Here is a 16,459-nt window from a genome sequence, read left to right as displayed (position 1 = left end):
CTGGGGCTGCTCAGCCGGCCCTCCCTCCCTCGCGGGATGTGAGTCTCTGGCTAGAACAGAAGTTAGAACCTGGGGGCATGCCCAGCACTAGCCTGCTGGGCGGAAAAGCTGCTGTTACCTGTAGCCGTTGCACCTGCTTGGTTTTTATGGGGCTGCCGACCCACTTGGCACTTTTTGTTTCCAACTCCCACCCTGCCTGCTCTTTCATAATTTTCTTTGAAGATGGTAACGTATTTTTGGCTAGCCACCTTTAGGTGGTTCTGTCCTAAAAACCAGGAAGACTGGGCACATGTCCTCGGATGGATAAGTGATGCCTGGGCATCCACTGGCACCTCAGACTCCGGTCCCGTGTTGATCCGCCCCACGCGTGTCAAGTGGCAGCCCGTGGGCCTGGGCGAAGGAATGGGTTGCCTGCAGGCAGCTGCTGGGGGCAGTGAGGGGGGGGAGGCGGAAGAAGAGCCACCAGCGGCTGAGTGGGCCTCCTGTGGGTCACAGCCCACCTGTCGGGGAAGGGGCTAGAAAGAGGCTCCTCTCTCTGGGCACCACACTTTGACCTGCGCCCTCCGTTGCCAAGCCCTTGAGCTTCCTTGTGTGTTGCAGAATCCCTCTCATCCCCGAAACCCCTTTAATCTTTGCTGTGCTCTGCAGGAGCTCCAGAATCAGCACCGCTTGAAGCAGATTGGGCATTGGCCCCAGAAGCGGACCCGGGTCGAGTTCTGGAGAAAGTGCCACGCCGACTTTGTGAGAAACGCCGTGTCCAGCCGGACTGCCTCTGACTTCTTCCGGGCTCAGGCAGACGTGGTCTCCGAGTGCTCGGACAAGAGGCTGCCGAGTGTCCTGGAGAGGCAACTGCTGCTGACCTTGGCTGGCCACTGGCTGGCCCAGAGTGACCCCGTCCCCCTGGAGGAGCTGGAAGGGGTGGAGAGAGAGATCTGGCTCTGTCGTGTGGCCCAGCAGGCTCGGAGTCCAGGCAGCGGGCAAGCCCAGCGCCGGTTCTCTGGCCAGAGCTCCGGGAATGGCGACCTCTCCTTCGACTCCTTAGCCAAGGAGTTCTCCTTTGCCAGGCTGGCTATTCTGAGCACGCCCAAGGACTTGCAGCTGGAGGGGCTGCCTTCCCCGGAGGCCTCCCGAGTCACGCTTCCTGCTGCGGAGGCGGAGGCGCTGAGCTTCCTGGTTGGGCGCCTGCTCGACGAGGGCAGCGTGCACGAAGCCAGCCGCCTGTGCCGCTATTTTGACTTCCACAGCCGGGACGTCTCGCTGGTCTTGCACTGCAGAGCGCTGGCCTCTGGAGAAGCCCCTCAGAGCGGGTTTCACCCCGAGATCCAGGCTGTCCTCGCCAGAAGAGAAGAAGGAGGAGACGGGAGCGTGGAGAAGGAAGCGGGGCCCGGGGAGGAGCCTCCCAAGATGCGGCTGCAGAGCAGTAAGTGGCTCTCCCCGCAGACTGTGCGGCTTTGCCGCTCTCGCTCTCCCCCAACCTCCACACTGCTCCTCTGCTTGGCGGCTGGCTTCTTTTCACCGGTGCTCCTGCTGACTGTGTGCTCTTCTCTAATGCAGCGGCAGATTCTTGCCTTTGGCTGCTCAGACATGACGGTATTTCCATCATGGATTTCCTCCTCAAAGCCTTTTGAAATGGCATTTTCAAGATTAGTGTAGCTGGTTTCTTCCCAAGGGGGTTGAGAGGGAGAGGCTGGCTGGTCTGCAGCGGAAAATCTCTTGAGTGTTTCAGGCTCCCTGGTCACCTTGGGGCGCCTTCGTTGGGCCAGAGGTGAGCACATTGGCTCCAGTGGCCCCTGCTCATGGGGTTGGGAAAGCGTCTTACAAAGCGTATCAATGCAGGGCCTCCCTCCTGTATTCAGCAGAGGGAGAGCGACTGGCCCTCTCCAGCCCCAGCACTGCCTCCCTCCAGTGGCTGTGGGTGGGGTCTACCTTCCATTTTGTTTTGGACGGTGAGCCCTTTGGGGACAGGGAGTCCGCTTATGTGTCTTTTAAATATATATTTTCCAGTGTCAACTGCTTTAGGAAATGGTGTTGAAAAGCAGGACATAAATGTTCACCGTAGTCATCGTTGTTCTGTCAAAAGTGGCCAGGGAAGGTGGTTGTGCTCAGCTCCCGCCACCGCCCCGGGCGGCTTTTTCCAGGCCCCCTTCCTGGCTCTCCAGAGTCTGGCTTCTCTTTCCAGCCTCCAGCCTGGAGCTCTGGTCTGCCGCGGGAGCCCCGTGGCCCGGTGATGAGGTGGTGGTCGGCAGCCTGCAGGCTCTGATTGCAGAGTGTGTCCATGGGCGGAACTACTGCCGGCAGGTCCTCTGCTTGTATGAACTCTCCAAGGTGAGTCTGTGTTTGGAGCTGGACAGAGGCGGCGGCGGCGGCCACGGAAGCCCATCAAGGGCCTGCCCGTCCACTTGGCCTGGTCTTGTGTAGCAGACAAGTAGCATGCACTCCCCCCCCCCGGTGTTCTGCAGGAGCTGGGCTGTTCCTTCAGCGAGATCTCTGCCCATGATTCTGAGAAGCTGCTTCGGGCGCTCCTCTCCTCCCAGCGGCCAGACCGGTGCAAGAAGGCCCAGGCCTTCATCACGACCCAGGGGCTGGAGCCGGAGACGGTGGCCGAGCTGGTGGCCGAAGAAGTCACGCGGGAGCTCCTGGCCCCTTCGCAAGGCAAAGGCGGTGGGTGCAGCTCTGGCCTCTGCTCAGCAAGCCACGGCCCAGGCGCGAGCCCAGTCTGCCAATGCCACCCCCTCCCCCCCGGCAGTCCTCTTCAGTACGGCTGCCGCTGCCATGGCTGTGGGTGGGGAAGAGCCTAGCGAGGAGGGAAGACCTGCAGTCAGGGCTGGGCAGGGGAGGGGGGGACTGCCCGCCCGCCCGCCCAGGGCTCCAGTTGTGACCCCTGTGTCTTCCTGTGTGTTTGGCTGAACCAGGGCACCAGCAGGTCGTGAATCCTGCGGAGGAGAGCCAGGCCTTCCTGCAGCTGGCCAGACTGTGCCCAGATCACACGCTGGTTGGCTTGAAGCTCCTGGATAAGATTTCCTCCATCCCCCCCGGGGAGCTTGCATGCAGTAAGTTAAGCGGGGGGCGCTTGGGCAGCGCCAGGGTCCTGGTGGGCCAGTGCCCCGCAGGCTGAGTCGCCATGTGACCGAGGAAGCAGGTCCCAGAGCAGGCTGTGGACACGACTGCCACGCCCACGGGGCAAGGACTGAGCTGCAGGCGTGTCCCTCTGCTCCACTCCTGGAAGAGGTGCCTTCCCGGTCCTGGGCATCCCGGGTGGAGGGCTGGGCCCCCGAGCTGCAGTGCTCCGTGCAGGGGGGTCTGTTTCCAGGCAAGAAGGGCCAGGCTTGGCCTCTGCAGACGGAGCCCAGGAGCCGGCAAATGGCCCGCTGGGAGCAGCCGTGGAGCCTCCTGCCTCCCATCGCTGTGGCTGCCCTGGAGGAGGGTCCACGGCAAGGGGGGTCCCAGACCCAAGCCCCCACTTGGGCCCCTGCTGACAACAGCCCCTCCTTCCCCAGCGACGGAGCTCCTCATCCTGGCCCACAGCTGCTTCAGCTTGACGTGTCATCTGGAAGGGATCATGCGCGTCCTGCAAGCGGCCCGGCTGCTCACAGACGAACTCTTGGCCCCCAACGAAGAGTACGGCCTTGTGGTATGGAGAGCGCCTGCTGGCCGGCCGGCTGGGGAGGGGAGGGTGCCCTGCCACCTCCCCTCACCTGGGGGCTTTAGAGCAGCAGGCTCTAGGTGTGCGGTGGAAGGCGGGGCCCTCGGGTTTCCCGGCTGCCCCTTGCTGCGTGGGAAAGGCAAGGAGCCTGCTCTCTGGCCTTTACACTTCTACCCCTGAGGAGCCCAGAGTGGTGCATCGGGTTATGTTTATCCTCACAACAACCCTGCAAGTGAGGCTAACAAACCGGGGCCCTTTCACATGTCTGGCAAACATGGTGACCACTACACTGTCCTGTGCGTGGCTTCCCAGGAGCTTCTCTCGTGAGAAGCAGCCACATGGCTTCGCTCTCCGTTCCCCGGGGCTGGACACTCCCTCGTGGCCATCTCTTGATTTCTTGCCCCAACTGAGTGAGTTGGGCCTGCCCAACCCTTCTGGGGACCAGCTGAAATCCAAGACATTGCTGACAGCAGCTGATGCTTCGGCCCCAAACCCACAAGAGTGGTTCCCCCGACTCCCTGCCTCTCCTGAACCCCCCTCCTGTTGCTGACCCCAAAGGATGTCATGATATTTGGCCAGCAGGCTGTTCTCTCTCCATAGGTGCGGCTTCTCACTGGCATCGGCCGATACAATGAGATGACGTACATCTTTGACCTGCTGCATGAGAAACATTACTTTGAAGTGCTGATGAGGAAGAAGCTCGATCCGGTGGGTAAAGGAGGCAAAATCCACCTCCCCCTAACCAGGAAAGGGACCCGATTTGGGATTCAGACACCAACCAATGGGACAGATTTTGCTGTCCAAAGGAAAGGAAAGTTGCGGCATCGAGTCGGTCTCGACTGCTGGCGCCCACAGAGCCCTGGGGTATTGTCTGGCTTGACCATTGCCGTCTCCTCCTGCACAGGATGAGGTGATGCCTCTCAGCATCTTTTCTCTATCGCTGCTGCCCAATATGGGTGTTTCCCATAGGCTGGGGAACATACCAGCGGGGATTTGAACCAGCAACCTCTGGCTTGCTCGGCAAGTTATTTCTCCACTGCGCCAAAGGCTCGGTCTAAATCTTACAGCCCTCCCCAGTGCCTTGGTTCTTCCTGCGCTCCCACTCCAGAGGGTTCATGTTGCCCTTCAAAACCATAAAGCTTCAGCTCCTGATCTCCTGCCCACTAGCCCTCGGAATCCTTTCCCCTCTCTCCCCTCTGTGAAATCCGGGTCCGGTTCTACTAAACCCTCCAGCCTGCAAGTGGAGGTGTGGAGCTCTCCCCACCCTGAGGAGGGGGCTCAGTTGCTGGCGAGGCTTTGCCAGCCCCCAAGTTCCCGTTACAAGCGTTGCACTCTCTGCCGCCACTGCCCCCCTCCTAACACCCCCGCCTCTCCCCTGTTGACAGAGCGGGACCCTCAAGACGGCCCTGCTGGACTACATCAAGCGCTGCCGCCCAGGGGACAGCGAGAAGCACAACATGATCGCCCTCTGCTTCAGCATGTGCCGGGAGATCGGGGAGAATCATGAGGCCGCCGCCAACGTCCAGCTGAAGCTCCTTGAGTCCCAGCCCTGGGGTCAGTGGCAGAGAGACGGAAGCTTCCTCTTGCCAAGCGCTGGTTCTCCTGCAGACGGAGGAGGACATGCCTTGGTGGGGTGGCCCTTCCCCTTCCCAGGCCTCAGGGAGGCTTCACACTTCCACCGGCAGGAGTGGTCCTCTTAGTTTTTGTCCCAGACTGAAGCCGCCTGGCTCTTTGGGGTGTAGCCCGGATCCCTGTGTCTTCTCTACAGTTGCACAGAGGACAAGGGTGGCTTCTTGGGTGGCTTCCCCTGCTAGACCAAGTCCCCTGGTGACTCTCCTCTTTCCTGCTCACTTCATGGAGAGTGGCTAGATCGGTACCAGTGGACTACAGGCCCAGGTCCTTTTTGTTGCTGAGCTGCCACAAGCCCCTCTGCTCTACAGATGCCGCCCACTGCACGTTCAAGGGTCAGATCACTTCCTCGCAGTAGTCGTCATCTTGCTCTCTCTGATCTCATGCCACACGATCCAATGCAATCCTTGATTAGTGGCTCACCACTGGGCAAATTCACGAGTCTGTGCCAGTAACTTTAAATCAGTTACATAGGGATCTATGTTTCCTCCTTCATCTGGAAAACGTCTCTCTCTTATAGGTAACATTCTTTCTAGGTGCACAATAAGCTTCAGATTTGCCAAACACTTCAATATTCATCAATCTGAAAAGTGTTGAATACCTCCCTGACTTCTTCTCCAGCAATATATAAGAACAAGGCTGACCGTAATCTTTCATTTTTCTTGCCTCTCCCCAATTCCACCCCTTGCTTCCACGTTCTCCAGTTTTCAGCTACATTTCCTTATCTGGGATTTTTTAGCGGCTCTGTTCTCGTTCTTTGCCGGGCCCTTCTGATGCCGTGTTTCCTTTGAACCCAGCAAACATATAGAAAGAATTCACATGGAGGCAGGACACACACGCACATGCACACACACACTCTGACAGCAGGCTGCTGCTTTGCATACACCACGGCCTGCTCTTCTACATCCTCCATGTTACGGAAACTTTACTCTTCAGTAACCCTCAGACTTGACCCCAGAGCAGTCCTGGTGCCATCACTACAGCTGGGTTTAGCCACTACGCCTGAAGCCCTGGGCAGGCAGCCTCCCTCCCCGCCCTGGCCATGTGGTCACGCCCTCTCTCTTTCCCAGAGGAGTGCCTCCAGGACTTGCCCAACCTGAAGAAGCTCCTGATGAAAGCTCTGACCCTCTACATCGATGCGGCTGAAAGCTATTCCAAGGTAAGGCGCAGGAGGGACGTGTTGGCTTGCTTCGGGCATTGTTGTGTCCTGTAAATGGCCACGTGCTCATTCCACGGCTTAACCCTCCAAGGTTAAGCCGTCCCCACTCCGCCTGCTTTCCTCCCATTCTGAGCAGGCCACACACCTCCGAGGGGTCTGGCCAGTGTGATGACCCAGGCCTTGGCTCGGTGCTGGCACTCGGCTGCCTCCCCGCTTGCCCGACTCCCCTTTCTTTCCTAGGACTTCTGTGTGCGCCAGGCTTTGCGCTGCAGCCGGCTGACCAAGCTCATCACCCTCCAGCTCCACTTCCTGAACACCAGCCAGAGCACCAAGCTGATCAGCTTGAGGCGGCAGGACCTGCTGGAGTGCGTCATGGCCCTGCCCCGGTTCTACCAGGTAGGCCCCCTTTCCCTTGGGGCCTCAGAGGGGGGCCTGATGGGATGGCAGGCCTGGCCGGGAACCCGAGGGGCCTTCCTGATCCTTTGCCTGGCCACGTGTTCTGGCAACGGCCAGCCTGACATGCTCCCAGGTGCTCAGTGGGACTGACTGAGAGCCCTCGAGGTCCAGCGGGGGAAGGGGATGGGCGGTCCTGCCATGCAAATCCCAGCAGCCTTTCCCCCCACCCCACCCTCTCCAGGCTGCAATTGTGACCGAGGCCTACAACTTTGTCCCCGACTGGGCTGAAGTCCTGTATCAGCACGTGATTGTGAAGGGGGACTTCAGCTACCTGGAGGAGTACAAGCACCGTGGCCTGCTCAAGGCCAGCACCTTTGAGGAAATTGCCCAGAAGTGAGTTGTGTCTGCTGCTCAGTTGTGCTGGGGGCGGGGGGGAGACCCCCTCCCAGCCAGGCTTTCTTGTGCATTTGAGGTCCTGGCTTGGAGGCTGAGTGGCGGAAGGAGGGAGCCGTCCTTCTCTTGGCATCTTCGCTGGGCTTGGAAGGCCCCACCTCTTCCTTGCCTGCTCCAGTTCAGGCACTGGTTTTGAAGTTAGGGGGGGCGGTGCTGAGCGTAGAAGCAAGACCCCCTCAGGGAGGGAGGGGGGCAGCTGTTCACAGTGTGGCCACCTTCCATTCTAGGGTCAAGCAGCACCCGGGCAACGAGCCTGCTCTGAAGAACCTGAAGCAGCTCCTGACTTATTGCGACGACATCTATGTGTATTACAAGCTGGCTTACAAGAACCAGTTCTACGACGTGGTGAACATGCTTCTGCAGGATGCCCAGACAGGCTGTTGCTTGAAGGACCTGCTGACAAGCTAGATGTTGCCTCGTGGACGCTGCGGGAATCTTCATTCAGCCCCCAGGGGTGTCTTGTGGCAAAGCGGAGTCTCGTCTCCGTCGCAAATGGCCAACCCCACACACCTTGGTTCCGCATCTGTTTCCCAGAGCAAACAGTAAAGGAAGAGCATTAGCCTCAGGAGTGGTTTCAAATCAGTACTGGCTGTTGAAATCAGATGAACAAAACAGAAAGAATTTGACACTGGAGCCAGAAGTATACCCTTCTGGCAGAAATGAACTCGCGTCTTGAAGCTTTGCAGCTGAGCTTCTGGGTGAGAAATCAGTGAGTGCCTCTGCTCAACAGTGACAGAGAGTGCAAATCCTCCTGTGGGATGTGACTCGTACGAGGACCATTGGCTGTATAAAAATAACTTCCATTCCCCTCTAATGGCGAACATATTAAAGTACCACCTTTGCCATAGCTGGTTGCCCTGGCCCCGTTTCGTTGGGTGTTTTCAGTAAAGCGGCCATGGCTTAGTTGTGCAAGAGCTCCGCTCCATCCTCATTTGTTCCCATGAGTTTCATTGCTTTGTTTGAGCCCTCTGATTGCATGGCAGGCGTCCCATGCTCCTGGGCATAGGAAGCTGCCTTATACCAAGTCATGCCTGGCAACAGCTCTTGAAGGAGCCACTCTACAGGGGAGGTGCTGCCAGGGACTGGAGCGGGGCCTTTCTGCATACAAAGCAGCTGCTCTGCCCCCCCCCCCCATATCCCACTTGACATTAGGAAAAACAGCAGAGAGCTTTCTAAAGAAGCCACAAGGGCAATGAAGGAACCCAGTGGCACTGCCAGGAAAACTGGGCATATGGCGAATTTCCACTGGTTTCCTAGACCAAAGCCATAAGGGATGGACTCTGCTCCCAAGTCTGGGGGCAGGAAGTGATGGCTGTTTGGAGCCTGTGGGATTCTTAAAACAGTGCTTATCCCCAAATGCTCCGTTTAGCAACCCTAAGAGAATGTCACCTGCTGGCATTTTCCCCCACCCCCACCCGCTGCCTGAGAGGGGGAAGCACAGACTGACCAATGCTTGCTGTCCTCACAATAGTGATTTTATTAAATTAGTTGCTTTTATAAAACATTGCAGATGTCATAATTGTTAACATAACAATTTGCCCAACTGTCAGAACTGTTGCAGTTTGCTAAGCAGGATTTCTGTAAATGAAAGAGACAGCAGAGTCCTGTGAGAGCCCGACTACAGCCACCAAAACCACGTGGCAAAGGATTCCCCCAAAGAGTCAGAAAAGTGTACATCAGGCCTGTTCTGCCCCCAAATAAATGTCTTATATGCACCTTCACACTCCCCTGTCAGGGGAATTCCACAGATGCATTTCCAAGTGCAGAATCCTCCCTGCAGACCACTTGGCCCACCTACTGAAAAGCCTCAAGCTCTAGTCTGATAAAGCCTCTCTTTGTAAAATACTAATAATAATACACACCATGCCCTTGCTGCAAACTGCTTTTGTTGTCTGGGTAGGGAGTCGGTCAGAGAGGTACAGTTAAGGCTGTTATTACTAAACTGCTGGTAATGATAAGATTTTGGCCTTGCTGAAATCCAATTCCAATTCAGTGCTGCTTCTGCTGCCACTGTGATGAAGTCAAACATTATTTTTAAAGTCCTGTTATTTCCTATGATTGAGTAAACAATTGAGCCTCATAATTTTGCTCCCTTGGCATCAAATGGGCATGCCAGCGCTTCAGCAGCAGAGTGTCAACAGGCTAACCGACAGCACAAAGATACTGCACTTTTTGATTGTAGCATTTGGCAGAATTTTAAAAGGAAAGAAGTTGTGCTACACATTGAAGGGGGTTATGGGCAACAGAAAGACAACCGAAGGGAAGAGGAGGAGGAACGTCACATGAAGTCTTCAAAGTCTTGTACGTAGCCACCATCATAGCCGCCATAATCTGCCAGGTCATCTTTCATAGTTGCTTTTAAGCCGCCGCCAGGCACCACTCCTTTCTTCTTCTTTTTGGCTTTATTTTGCTGGAGGGAAGACAAGAAAGCCCAGCGTCAGTTCGGGAGGGATCCAGAAAACTGGCAGGGCCTGCTTCCCAACACTGGTTCTTGGAAACAGAAGATCCAGTAGTTTAAAGTGGAAAGGAGAACAAAGGATTCTTCCAGAGGGGTGCCATTATTCTGTACCCCCCATTGATACCTTGGGTAGTGTGTGTTTTATCAGTACTGTGAATGTTTATGATATGATCAGACTAAGAACAAAAACCCAAACATTTTATGTCTGTATGTTGCCAACACTACAAACAAGTCTGACTGGTGTGTTTTTAAGGAGCACAAGACTGCAAACTCCCCCCAACTGGAGGTGCATAGCTAATGCTAAATGCACACAGTGAGACTGCACAGTCTCCCTTCACGTTAGACCCTCGTGTTGAGAACAGGATTGGCTCAAGCAGCCCAGATTCACCCAAAGCCCCCTCTCCCCCTGCCACCCTCATGGATCCAAAGTGGAAGGAGGGCCTAGCCTCACCTTCTCTTGTTTTTGCTTTTCGCTGCATAGGACTGTCAAGGAATTTGTGATCTTTTTCAAGTCATCAACTTCCACTAAATGTGAAACAGAAGTACAAGAAAGACAATGTTATTCACAGGACTTTGCAAGGACATCTTTTTCAACAGCCCTGATCAAGAAACTGGGGTCCAAGCACTCTTCCCATGAAGTAAAAAAGTCTCTTAATTAGCAAGAAGAAAGCCCACCTTGGGAGTAATTTTAGATCTCCATGGGAAGCCAGGGGAGAGAGCCTGGCAGAGTATTTGCAGGCTACCTCTTCAAGCTGAATGGGAAGGAAGATGGAAGGGCCGTTGCTTTTCCATAGATACAGCCCGAGGTTCGGCCCCAACACCTCCAGATTAAAAGGATCCTGGATACAGAACTAGAAGCATCTCTGCCTGAGAACCTGAATAGCCGCTTGCCAGACAGGGTAAACAGCAGTGACCTATTCCCAGCCAATTCTCTCTCTCAAACTTCTCCTTCCTGGAGGTGAAGGTGCAAAAGAGACGGCTCACAGGGACACAACCCAGCCAGCCAGCCTACCATTTTCTCCTCCACACACGTTTTGAGTGGGAGCCGAGTGCAAAGATGATCCATTCTGATGTACTCACATGAAATACATACATCTCGAACTAATGTTTCCAAAAAGCCAGCGTAATATAGGGATTTCTCATATAGTGTTATTTTCTCTTTTAACAATTTGCCAAATTCCGTAAAGTCATCTTTTGAAGATGGATTCATGGCATCTATTCCACACGTATTATTTACACCTGTAGAAGGAAGGCCAGAGAGCAAGAACAGACGGCTTACTACTGAGTTTCAAGCTTAACACCTACTTGCAAGGAGCTGCTTCCATTCCTTATATGGCCCTCTGAAGGGAAGGTCCTGTCTGAAGGGATACGAACCACTTGCTGAAAGCCCTCCTTGCACATTTCTCATTTTGGATGCAGTTCTGCACCCTGATCCCTCCAAATGCAACAGGCTCAAAATACACCTTGGGGATTCAGACATCATGTGGAGACACAGTGCACTAAAGTTTCGTTAACAAGCCAGGTTGGCCTCACAGGCGACCACCACATCTTGGTTTGTTTGGGTCCCACCCCTCATCTTCCATGGTCTAGATTTGCCTCTCTCTAAGAAGGTGCCCTGCAAGGGTGGAGCTATGGAAACAAGCCATGATTGTGGGTGAGTTCAGACATCACGCAAGACCATGGTTAGGACAAACCAACCAACGTCAAACCTGGTGTAAGTTCAGACATACACACTAAGCCTAGCCAGACAAAGGGAGCCAAGATGCTGCAGGATGCCCACTACCCCCACTGATGCCCATCACCCCCCTGCAGGAGGTACCTGCTTCAACTGCACAGCCTTTGCACTCACCAAAGGTTTCTTTTGCTAACTCGAGGTCTGCCTCCTCTTGCAGTTTCTGCAGCCGGAGTTTCTCTGCCAGCTGCTCCTCCTCTGGCGGAAGCTCTTTAGATTCTTCCGATGCCTCTAACTTTGAGGGTACAAGGTCAGGCTCAATGACAGGCAGTGACTAGTCTGTGCTCAGTGCTAAACTATGGTGGAAGCCAACACAGCATCCGAAACCTCACAGTTATGCTGGTGCCACAGCTCTCTTACCATGCTGTTCTTACATAAAATGTCTTCCCAAAGTATTTCCACTACCAAGCAGAGAAACATGCAGAAGGCCCATAGAGAAACACCAGACTCCACTCTTGCTCAGCTCCCCCGGATGGGGACAGTAAGCCAGAACAGCCAATACCCCAGAGGCAAGAGCATTAAAGGCCTCTCCTGGCAGAATTCGGCTCACACAAGAAGCTGAAGAATGCCTCTCTGACCTAGCCTCGCCCAGCGGTCTATGCCCAAAGACAAGAGGACAGCTGCACCAGGAGGAATCCACTCAGAGCAGGAGCTGGAGAAGCCCTGCATTGCCACGTGTGCAAACCCAAGAAATCCACACAAAAGAGCTTGCCGGCAGCACAGACAGCCAACCTTTGGAAACCAGAATCAGCATTTTTCTCCCTCGAGCGGTTTATACACCCTGGTCCTTACAAGGGCTCTCAGGGCTCACTCCTTGGAAGGATAAAAGGTGATGAGGAGTCAAGGCCTGGAGATGTCTGGTGTCCTTGGGTGGCACAAGGTGGAAGCAGCTTGCCTATCTCCGCTAAGAAGAGCCTTACCCTTTTTTTAATCTCCTCTTGCTTTTTCTTCTGCAGTTTTTCCCTCTCTTTTATTTTTTCTGCTATTTTCTTCTTTTCTGAAACTTTGGGTTCTGTGAACAGTGCACAACATTAATTCTTTTTAATTTTTTAAATGCTCAGAACAAGAGCTGCCACTAAGCCGGACGCAATCCCAGCCCAAGGGTGGTCCTGGGCCTCTGTCCACAAGAAACAGGCACAAGGGCTCTCCCCCACGCCCACCAGAATTCTCCTTGGAGACTGATGCCCAGGGGCTCTCCCACTTCTCACCTGGTTTCACCTCCGCCTCCTTTTCTTCTTCCTCCTCCTCCTCCTCATCATCCCAGTTATCCTAGCAGAAACAAGCAAGCAGCATCAGTTCTCAGCATCCGAGGACCAGGCACCACACACCTGCCAGACTGTCAAGGGCCAAGCTGCCTCCTGGTCTTGCTCTTGGGACCTCCCTTCTACCCCTCCCCATTCAGACGCCTCAATACAGTCTCAGAAACTGAAGCCGATGCTACAGTAGCACACCTGGCTCAACATGCTTAGCCCAGTGAGGATCACTCCAAGGCAGGCTGCAGTGAAAGCTGGCAGAATTGCATCTCACAATGAGGGTTTTGCTGCTTCTGCCTGGGTTTCTAGGACTGAGAGGTGGGCTCTGAACTTAGGCCATGGTCAGTGGGCTGGCCCACTGAGACACATTTGGGGACAACAAAACATCTCCAAATGGCAGCCGAAGAAAGGAACGTGAAAATTGAGAACCCTTCCAGTGATGCAACAGCTACAGAATTGACACACTGCTAGGGTTAGCAAGCTGTGTATGAAGGCCAGTCACAAGGTACTCTGAGGTTCAAGCAGAAAATGGTAGCTGCTAAAGAGACCTCAAGCAATCACAGCATCTCACAGGAGCCAGATCAGACACAGGCTCCAAAGAACGCTGCTCTGTCCTGCCTTGAAAACTGCACATTAGACTTAATTGCTGACTCCAGACAGCACACTTTAATTAGCAGCACCGGCAAAGCCACAAGACCAGCCAGAAGGCCAAGTGGAGGGCTGGGGCTCTCTCTCTCTCTCAGGCAAACAGCCCTTTGCCCACCCAGTTCCACCTGCAGACCCACTGCCAGCACGTGGCCTTGGCTCAGCCACCAGGTCCCTGGCTCCCTCGCAGCACGACTAGCCGGCTTGTCCACATGCACAAAGGCTTAGCCCAGAAAAAAGGCAAGAACCCGGTCATGTAAACTTCCCTGCTGGGCAGCTGCCCTCTTGCAGGCCAAAGCGGGGTAACTAACAAGCCAAGACAGCATCCCTGAGTCTGTCCAGTAGCCCACTTCCGGTATTATTCTTCAATCACGGGGAAGTTCTTACAATGATCAGAGGTCACTCTCATCTGCACTCTTGTGATGCAGTTCAGAGTGATCTCTCTAGATACAAAGCACTTGTATTACAGAAAGCTTCCAGCTGCTGTTGTTAACTGCCCAGAGACTAAAGTTGGGGGTGGTCTACAAATTTGATAGATAGATAACTAAATAAATATCAAGATGTGTCTGAAGCAAGAGTCTAAACACAAAGAGAGACACGCATCTCATCAATGCTAACTTCATACAGATCAGACAGTCCCCACACCTCCAACACTGGCAGAAGTCTCAGGTAAACTGGAGCACCTAAGTCTCTCCCTGGGATGGGTGGAACAGTCAGCCTGATGCCACTTGGTTCTTCAGCAGGCCTACAGACAGACACACCCATCCTGCTTGGCAAAATCTCATGCCTGAGACCGATAACAGTGTGGCTGAGCACATGCTGAAGGCCACCCCCAAGTCCACCTGCCATCTTGCATTTCTTAATTTCGTCTGGCAACCTTGCAGATTAAAGGCGGCATCTGAACACGGACTCCTGAAAACAGGTATGAAAAACCCAACAACTGGAAGTTCTTTTCTTCACCCCACAGCAACACATCAGTGCATAATGCGACAGTTGACAGCTACTCCGAATACAAGCATGGAGAAAGCATCCGTGTTGTGGAACAGCTTGCCTAGGAAGGTTCGCCAAATACAGTGACTACTCCCAGAGTCCTCCTAAAGACAGACTCACACCAGGCAACAGGATCACCCCTTACATTAATCTTTCAGAGCATAGGAGTTAGGAAAAGTGCCCCCCAAGACCACAAAGATCGACCATCTTACTAGAGGATGGGAGAAGACCCACTGAGGCAAAAGACCTCAAATGCTTGCCCACCCTTTAGGAACGGCAACACGCCCATAACCTCCGGGAGCGCCAAATCCTATGGCGGAGTCACTCTGCATCTCCAGCTCTTTGAGAAACACGGACAGGTCTTGGCCGGGCCCCTCTCAGCCGATGCACAGGCCTCCGGTTTCTGCTGCTCAGTGGTCCCTGCGGCGTCCCAGGCTCCCATCAGGGAGACTCACAGCCCCGCACGGCCTCCACACCACTCCTTTGCTCCTCCTCCCGCTGCACGCGTTAGCAAACCGAGTTCCCCCAAGCGAACCCACAAGAGGGCCAGGGCCAGCTGCCAGGCACGGAGGAGGGCGCTCTGCTAGGCCCCAGGGGAGGATTTCGCGGTCTCGGCGGCGGGGTCGCTCCCTCCTCCCCTCCGCGCCGGCCAGCCAGGCCTGTGGCGGCCACGGGGCAACCCTCCCGCCTCCCCGTCCCCTCGCTGCAGGGGGGCTGCGCACCGGAGGAGGCCGCCTGTGGCCGGCGGGAGGAAGGCGACAGCCGCCGCCCCCCGCCCCCGCCCTGGAAGCCCGGGCCAGAGCCCAGGCCTGGCTGGAAACCCGACCCTCGGGCAGCAGCCCCAGATGTACGCAGACAGGTGGCGGCCGGGCGGGCATCCCGCGCTCCTCCTCCTCCTCCTCCTCGCAGCGGGGCGAGCCTTGGGCCGCGGGGACCCCCGTCAGCGGCGGGGCGGGGCAGGGGCGGCGGCTGCAACCTCCCCCCGCCCGAGGGGCAGCCGCAGCTCAGACCCCCGCCCCCCGCCGAGAGAGAGAGGGGGGAGAGAGGAAGGAAGGGAGGGGCCGCCGCCGCCGCCGAGCCCACGTGCGAGGGGGGTGCGCGCGCCCGCGCCCCCGCCAGAGGACCCACCTTGACGTCCTCTTCCTCGTCCTCCCCGGCCCAGCGGTCGACGCGGCCCGGCACGGCCGGGAGGCGCCCGCTGAGGGGATCCGCCGCCCCCGCCGCTGCTGACGCCGCCTCGGGCGCCTCGAAGCTGTCCGCGTCTGGAGGAAAAAGAGGGAGGCAGGAGGAGCGTGAGGGGAGGACGGGGGGGAGGGAGGGGGCGGGGGGGGGAGCGCGCCCGGCCCCGGCCCGGCCCGACCTACCCCAGGAGTCCGCCTCGGCCGCCATCTTGCCCGCCGCTCGCCACTGACTGAGGCCCGTCAGCCGCGCGGGGCACGCCGGGAGGGACTCGCCCCGCCCCTTCCCCTCCGCCCCGCCCCCCGCTGCTGCTGCTGCCTAGACTGGCGCCTAGACTGACGCCCAGGGAGGGCGCCCGCTTCCGAGCTCCACAGCTGCCCGCCAGCCGGGCCCCGGCCTCTCCGGCTCCGTCGACGGGGCGACTCTGGCTGGCAGCAACAGCTCCCGAGCGAGCAGACCCGGCCGTGATGAGAGAGCGCCGCCCTTCTGCCCTCGCAGGACGGTCGGGGCTCTCCGGGGCGTGGGCCGAGGCTTCCCTCCTGGCACGAACATCAGAGCAGCAGCCCCTGGCTGGACCAGCGCGCCCTCTTTCCTACCTGGGGCCTCTCAGGCCCTACCTTGCCGGGTCGTTGTAGGGATGCAAGCCGAGGACTCTCCGAGAGGCTCTCTCCCCCAGCCCAGCCCCCTCTCAGCAGCCCCCCAGCGGGCTAGGAGCCCTCTCCTGCCATTGCTCCCCAAAGGTAGAAAGCCCCTGAGCATGGAGGCTCCACATAGCCATCATGGCTAATAGACCTTGATTGTGCTCCCATCAGCGACACCACTTAAACCTCAAGATTTGGGGATGGGCCGCGAAGAAATCAAAAGCCTCTGGCCAGTCTGTGAAATGCCATTCCGAAAGGGGCTAAGATAGTTTAGGTGGGAG

The 16,459-nt window shown here is 56.4% G+C and overlaps 2 protein-coding genes across 3 annotated transcripts in view; one reads left to right on the top strand and one right to left on the bottom strand.

The window, feature by feature from the left end:
- Positions 1-8,127, top strand: part of SPG11 (SPG11 vesicle trafficking associated, spatacsin) — a 28,399-nt gene extending 20,272 nt beyond the window's left edge. For both annotated transcript variants that reach the window (XM_053272132.1, XM_053272133.1), the window contains 11 exons: positions 649-1,420; positions 2,180-2,325; positions 2,460-2,661; positions 2,913-3,050; positions 3,498-3,631; positions 4,244-4,351; positions 5,029-5,197; positions 6,343-6,431; positions 6,672-6,827; positions 7,069-7,220; positions 7,508-8,127. In XM_053272132.1, the coding sequence (XP_053128107.1) occupies positions 649-1,420; positions 2,180-2,325; positions 2,460-2,661; positions 2,913-3,050; positions 3,498-3,631; positions 4,244-4,351; positions 5,029-5,197; positions 6,343-6,431; positions 6,672-6,827; positions 7,069-7,220; positions 7,508-7,688 (2,247 nt within the window). In that variant the 3' untranslated portion in view covers positions 7,689-8,127. The remainder of the gene's footprint in view (positions 1-648; positions 1,421-2,179; positions 2,326-2,459; positions 2,662-2,912; positions 3,051-3,497; positions 3,632-4,243; positions 4,352-5,028; positions 5,198-6,342; positions 6,432-6,671; positions 6,828-7,068; positions 7,221-7,507) is intronic.
- Positions 8,128-8,733: 606 nt separating this feature from the next.
- On the bottom strand, positions 8,734-15,848 carry EIF3J (eukaryotic translation initiation factor 3 subunit J). Its single transcript, XM_053272136.1, has 8 exons — positions 15,723-15,848; positions 15,487-15,620; positions 12,679-12,739; positions 12,391-12,482; positions 11,588-11,705; positions 10,819-10,977; positions 10,190-10,263; positions 8,734-9,690 (listed from the first exon to the last, which is right to left on the bottom strand). The coding sequence occupies exons 1-8, from the start codon at positions 15,745-15,747 to the stop codon at positions 9,559-9,561; spliced, it is 795 nt and encodes a 264-aa protein (XP_053128111.1). The 5' UTR covers positions 15,748-15,848; the 3' UTR covers positions 8,734-9,558.
- Between the last annotated feature and the right edge of the window lie 611 nt (positions 15,849-16,459).

This window comes from Hemicordylus capensis, chromosome 10 (genome assembly GCF_027244095.1).
Source record: "Hemicordylus capensis ecotype Gifberg chromosome 10, rHemCap1.1.pri, whole genome shotgun sequence".
NCBI lineage: Eukaryota > Metazoa > Chordata > Lepidosauria > Squamata > Cordylidae > Hemicordylus > Hemicordylus capensis.
Note: the sequence above shows the minus strand (reverse complement) of the source record. Positions and strands in the feature narration are given on the sequence as shown.

Excerpts from the sequence above, each read along its gene's own strand:
- EIF3J (XM_053272136.1), bottom strand. The coding sequence starts at position 15,747 with ATGGCGGCCGAGGCGGACTCCTGGG. Across the intron at positions 12,483-12,678 it reads GGAGGCGGAGGTGAAACCAG|AACCCAAAGTTTCAGAAAAG; the intron begins GTGAGAAGTGGG and ends CACTGTTCACAG. Across the intron at positions 10,978-11,587 it reads GTTAGCAAAAGAAACCTTTG|GTGTAAATAATACGTGTGGA; the intron begins GTGAGTGCAAAG and ends TTCCTTCTACAG.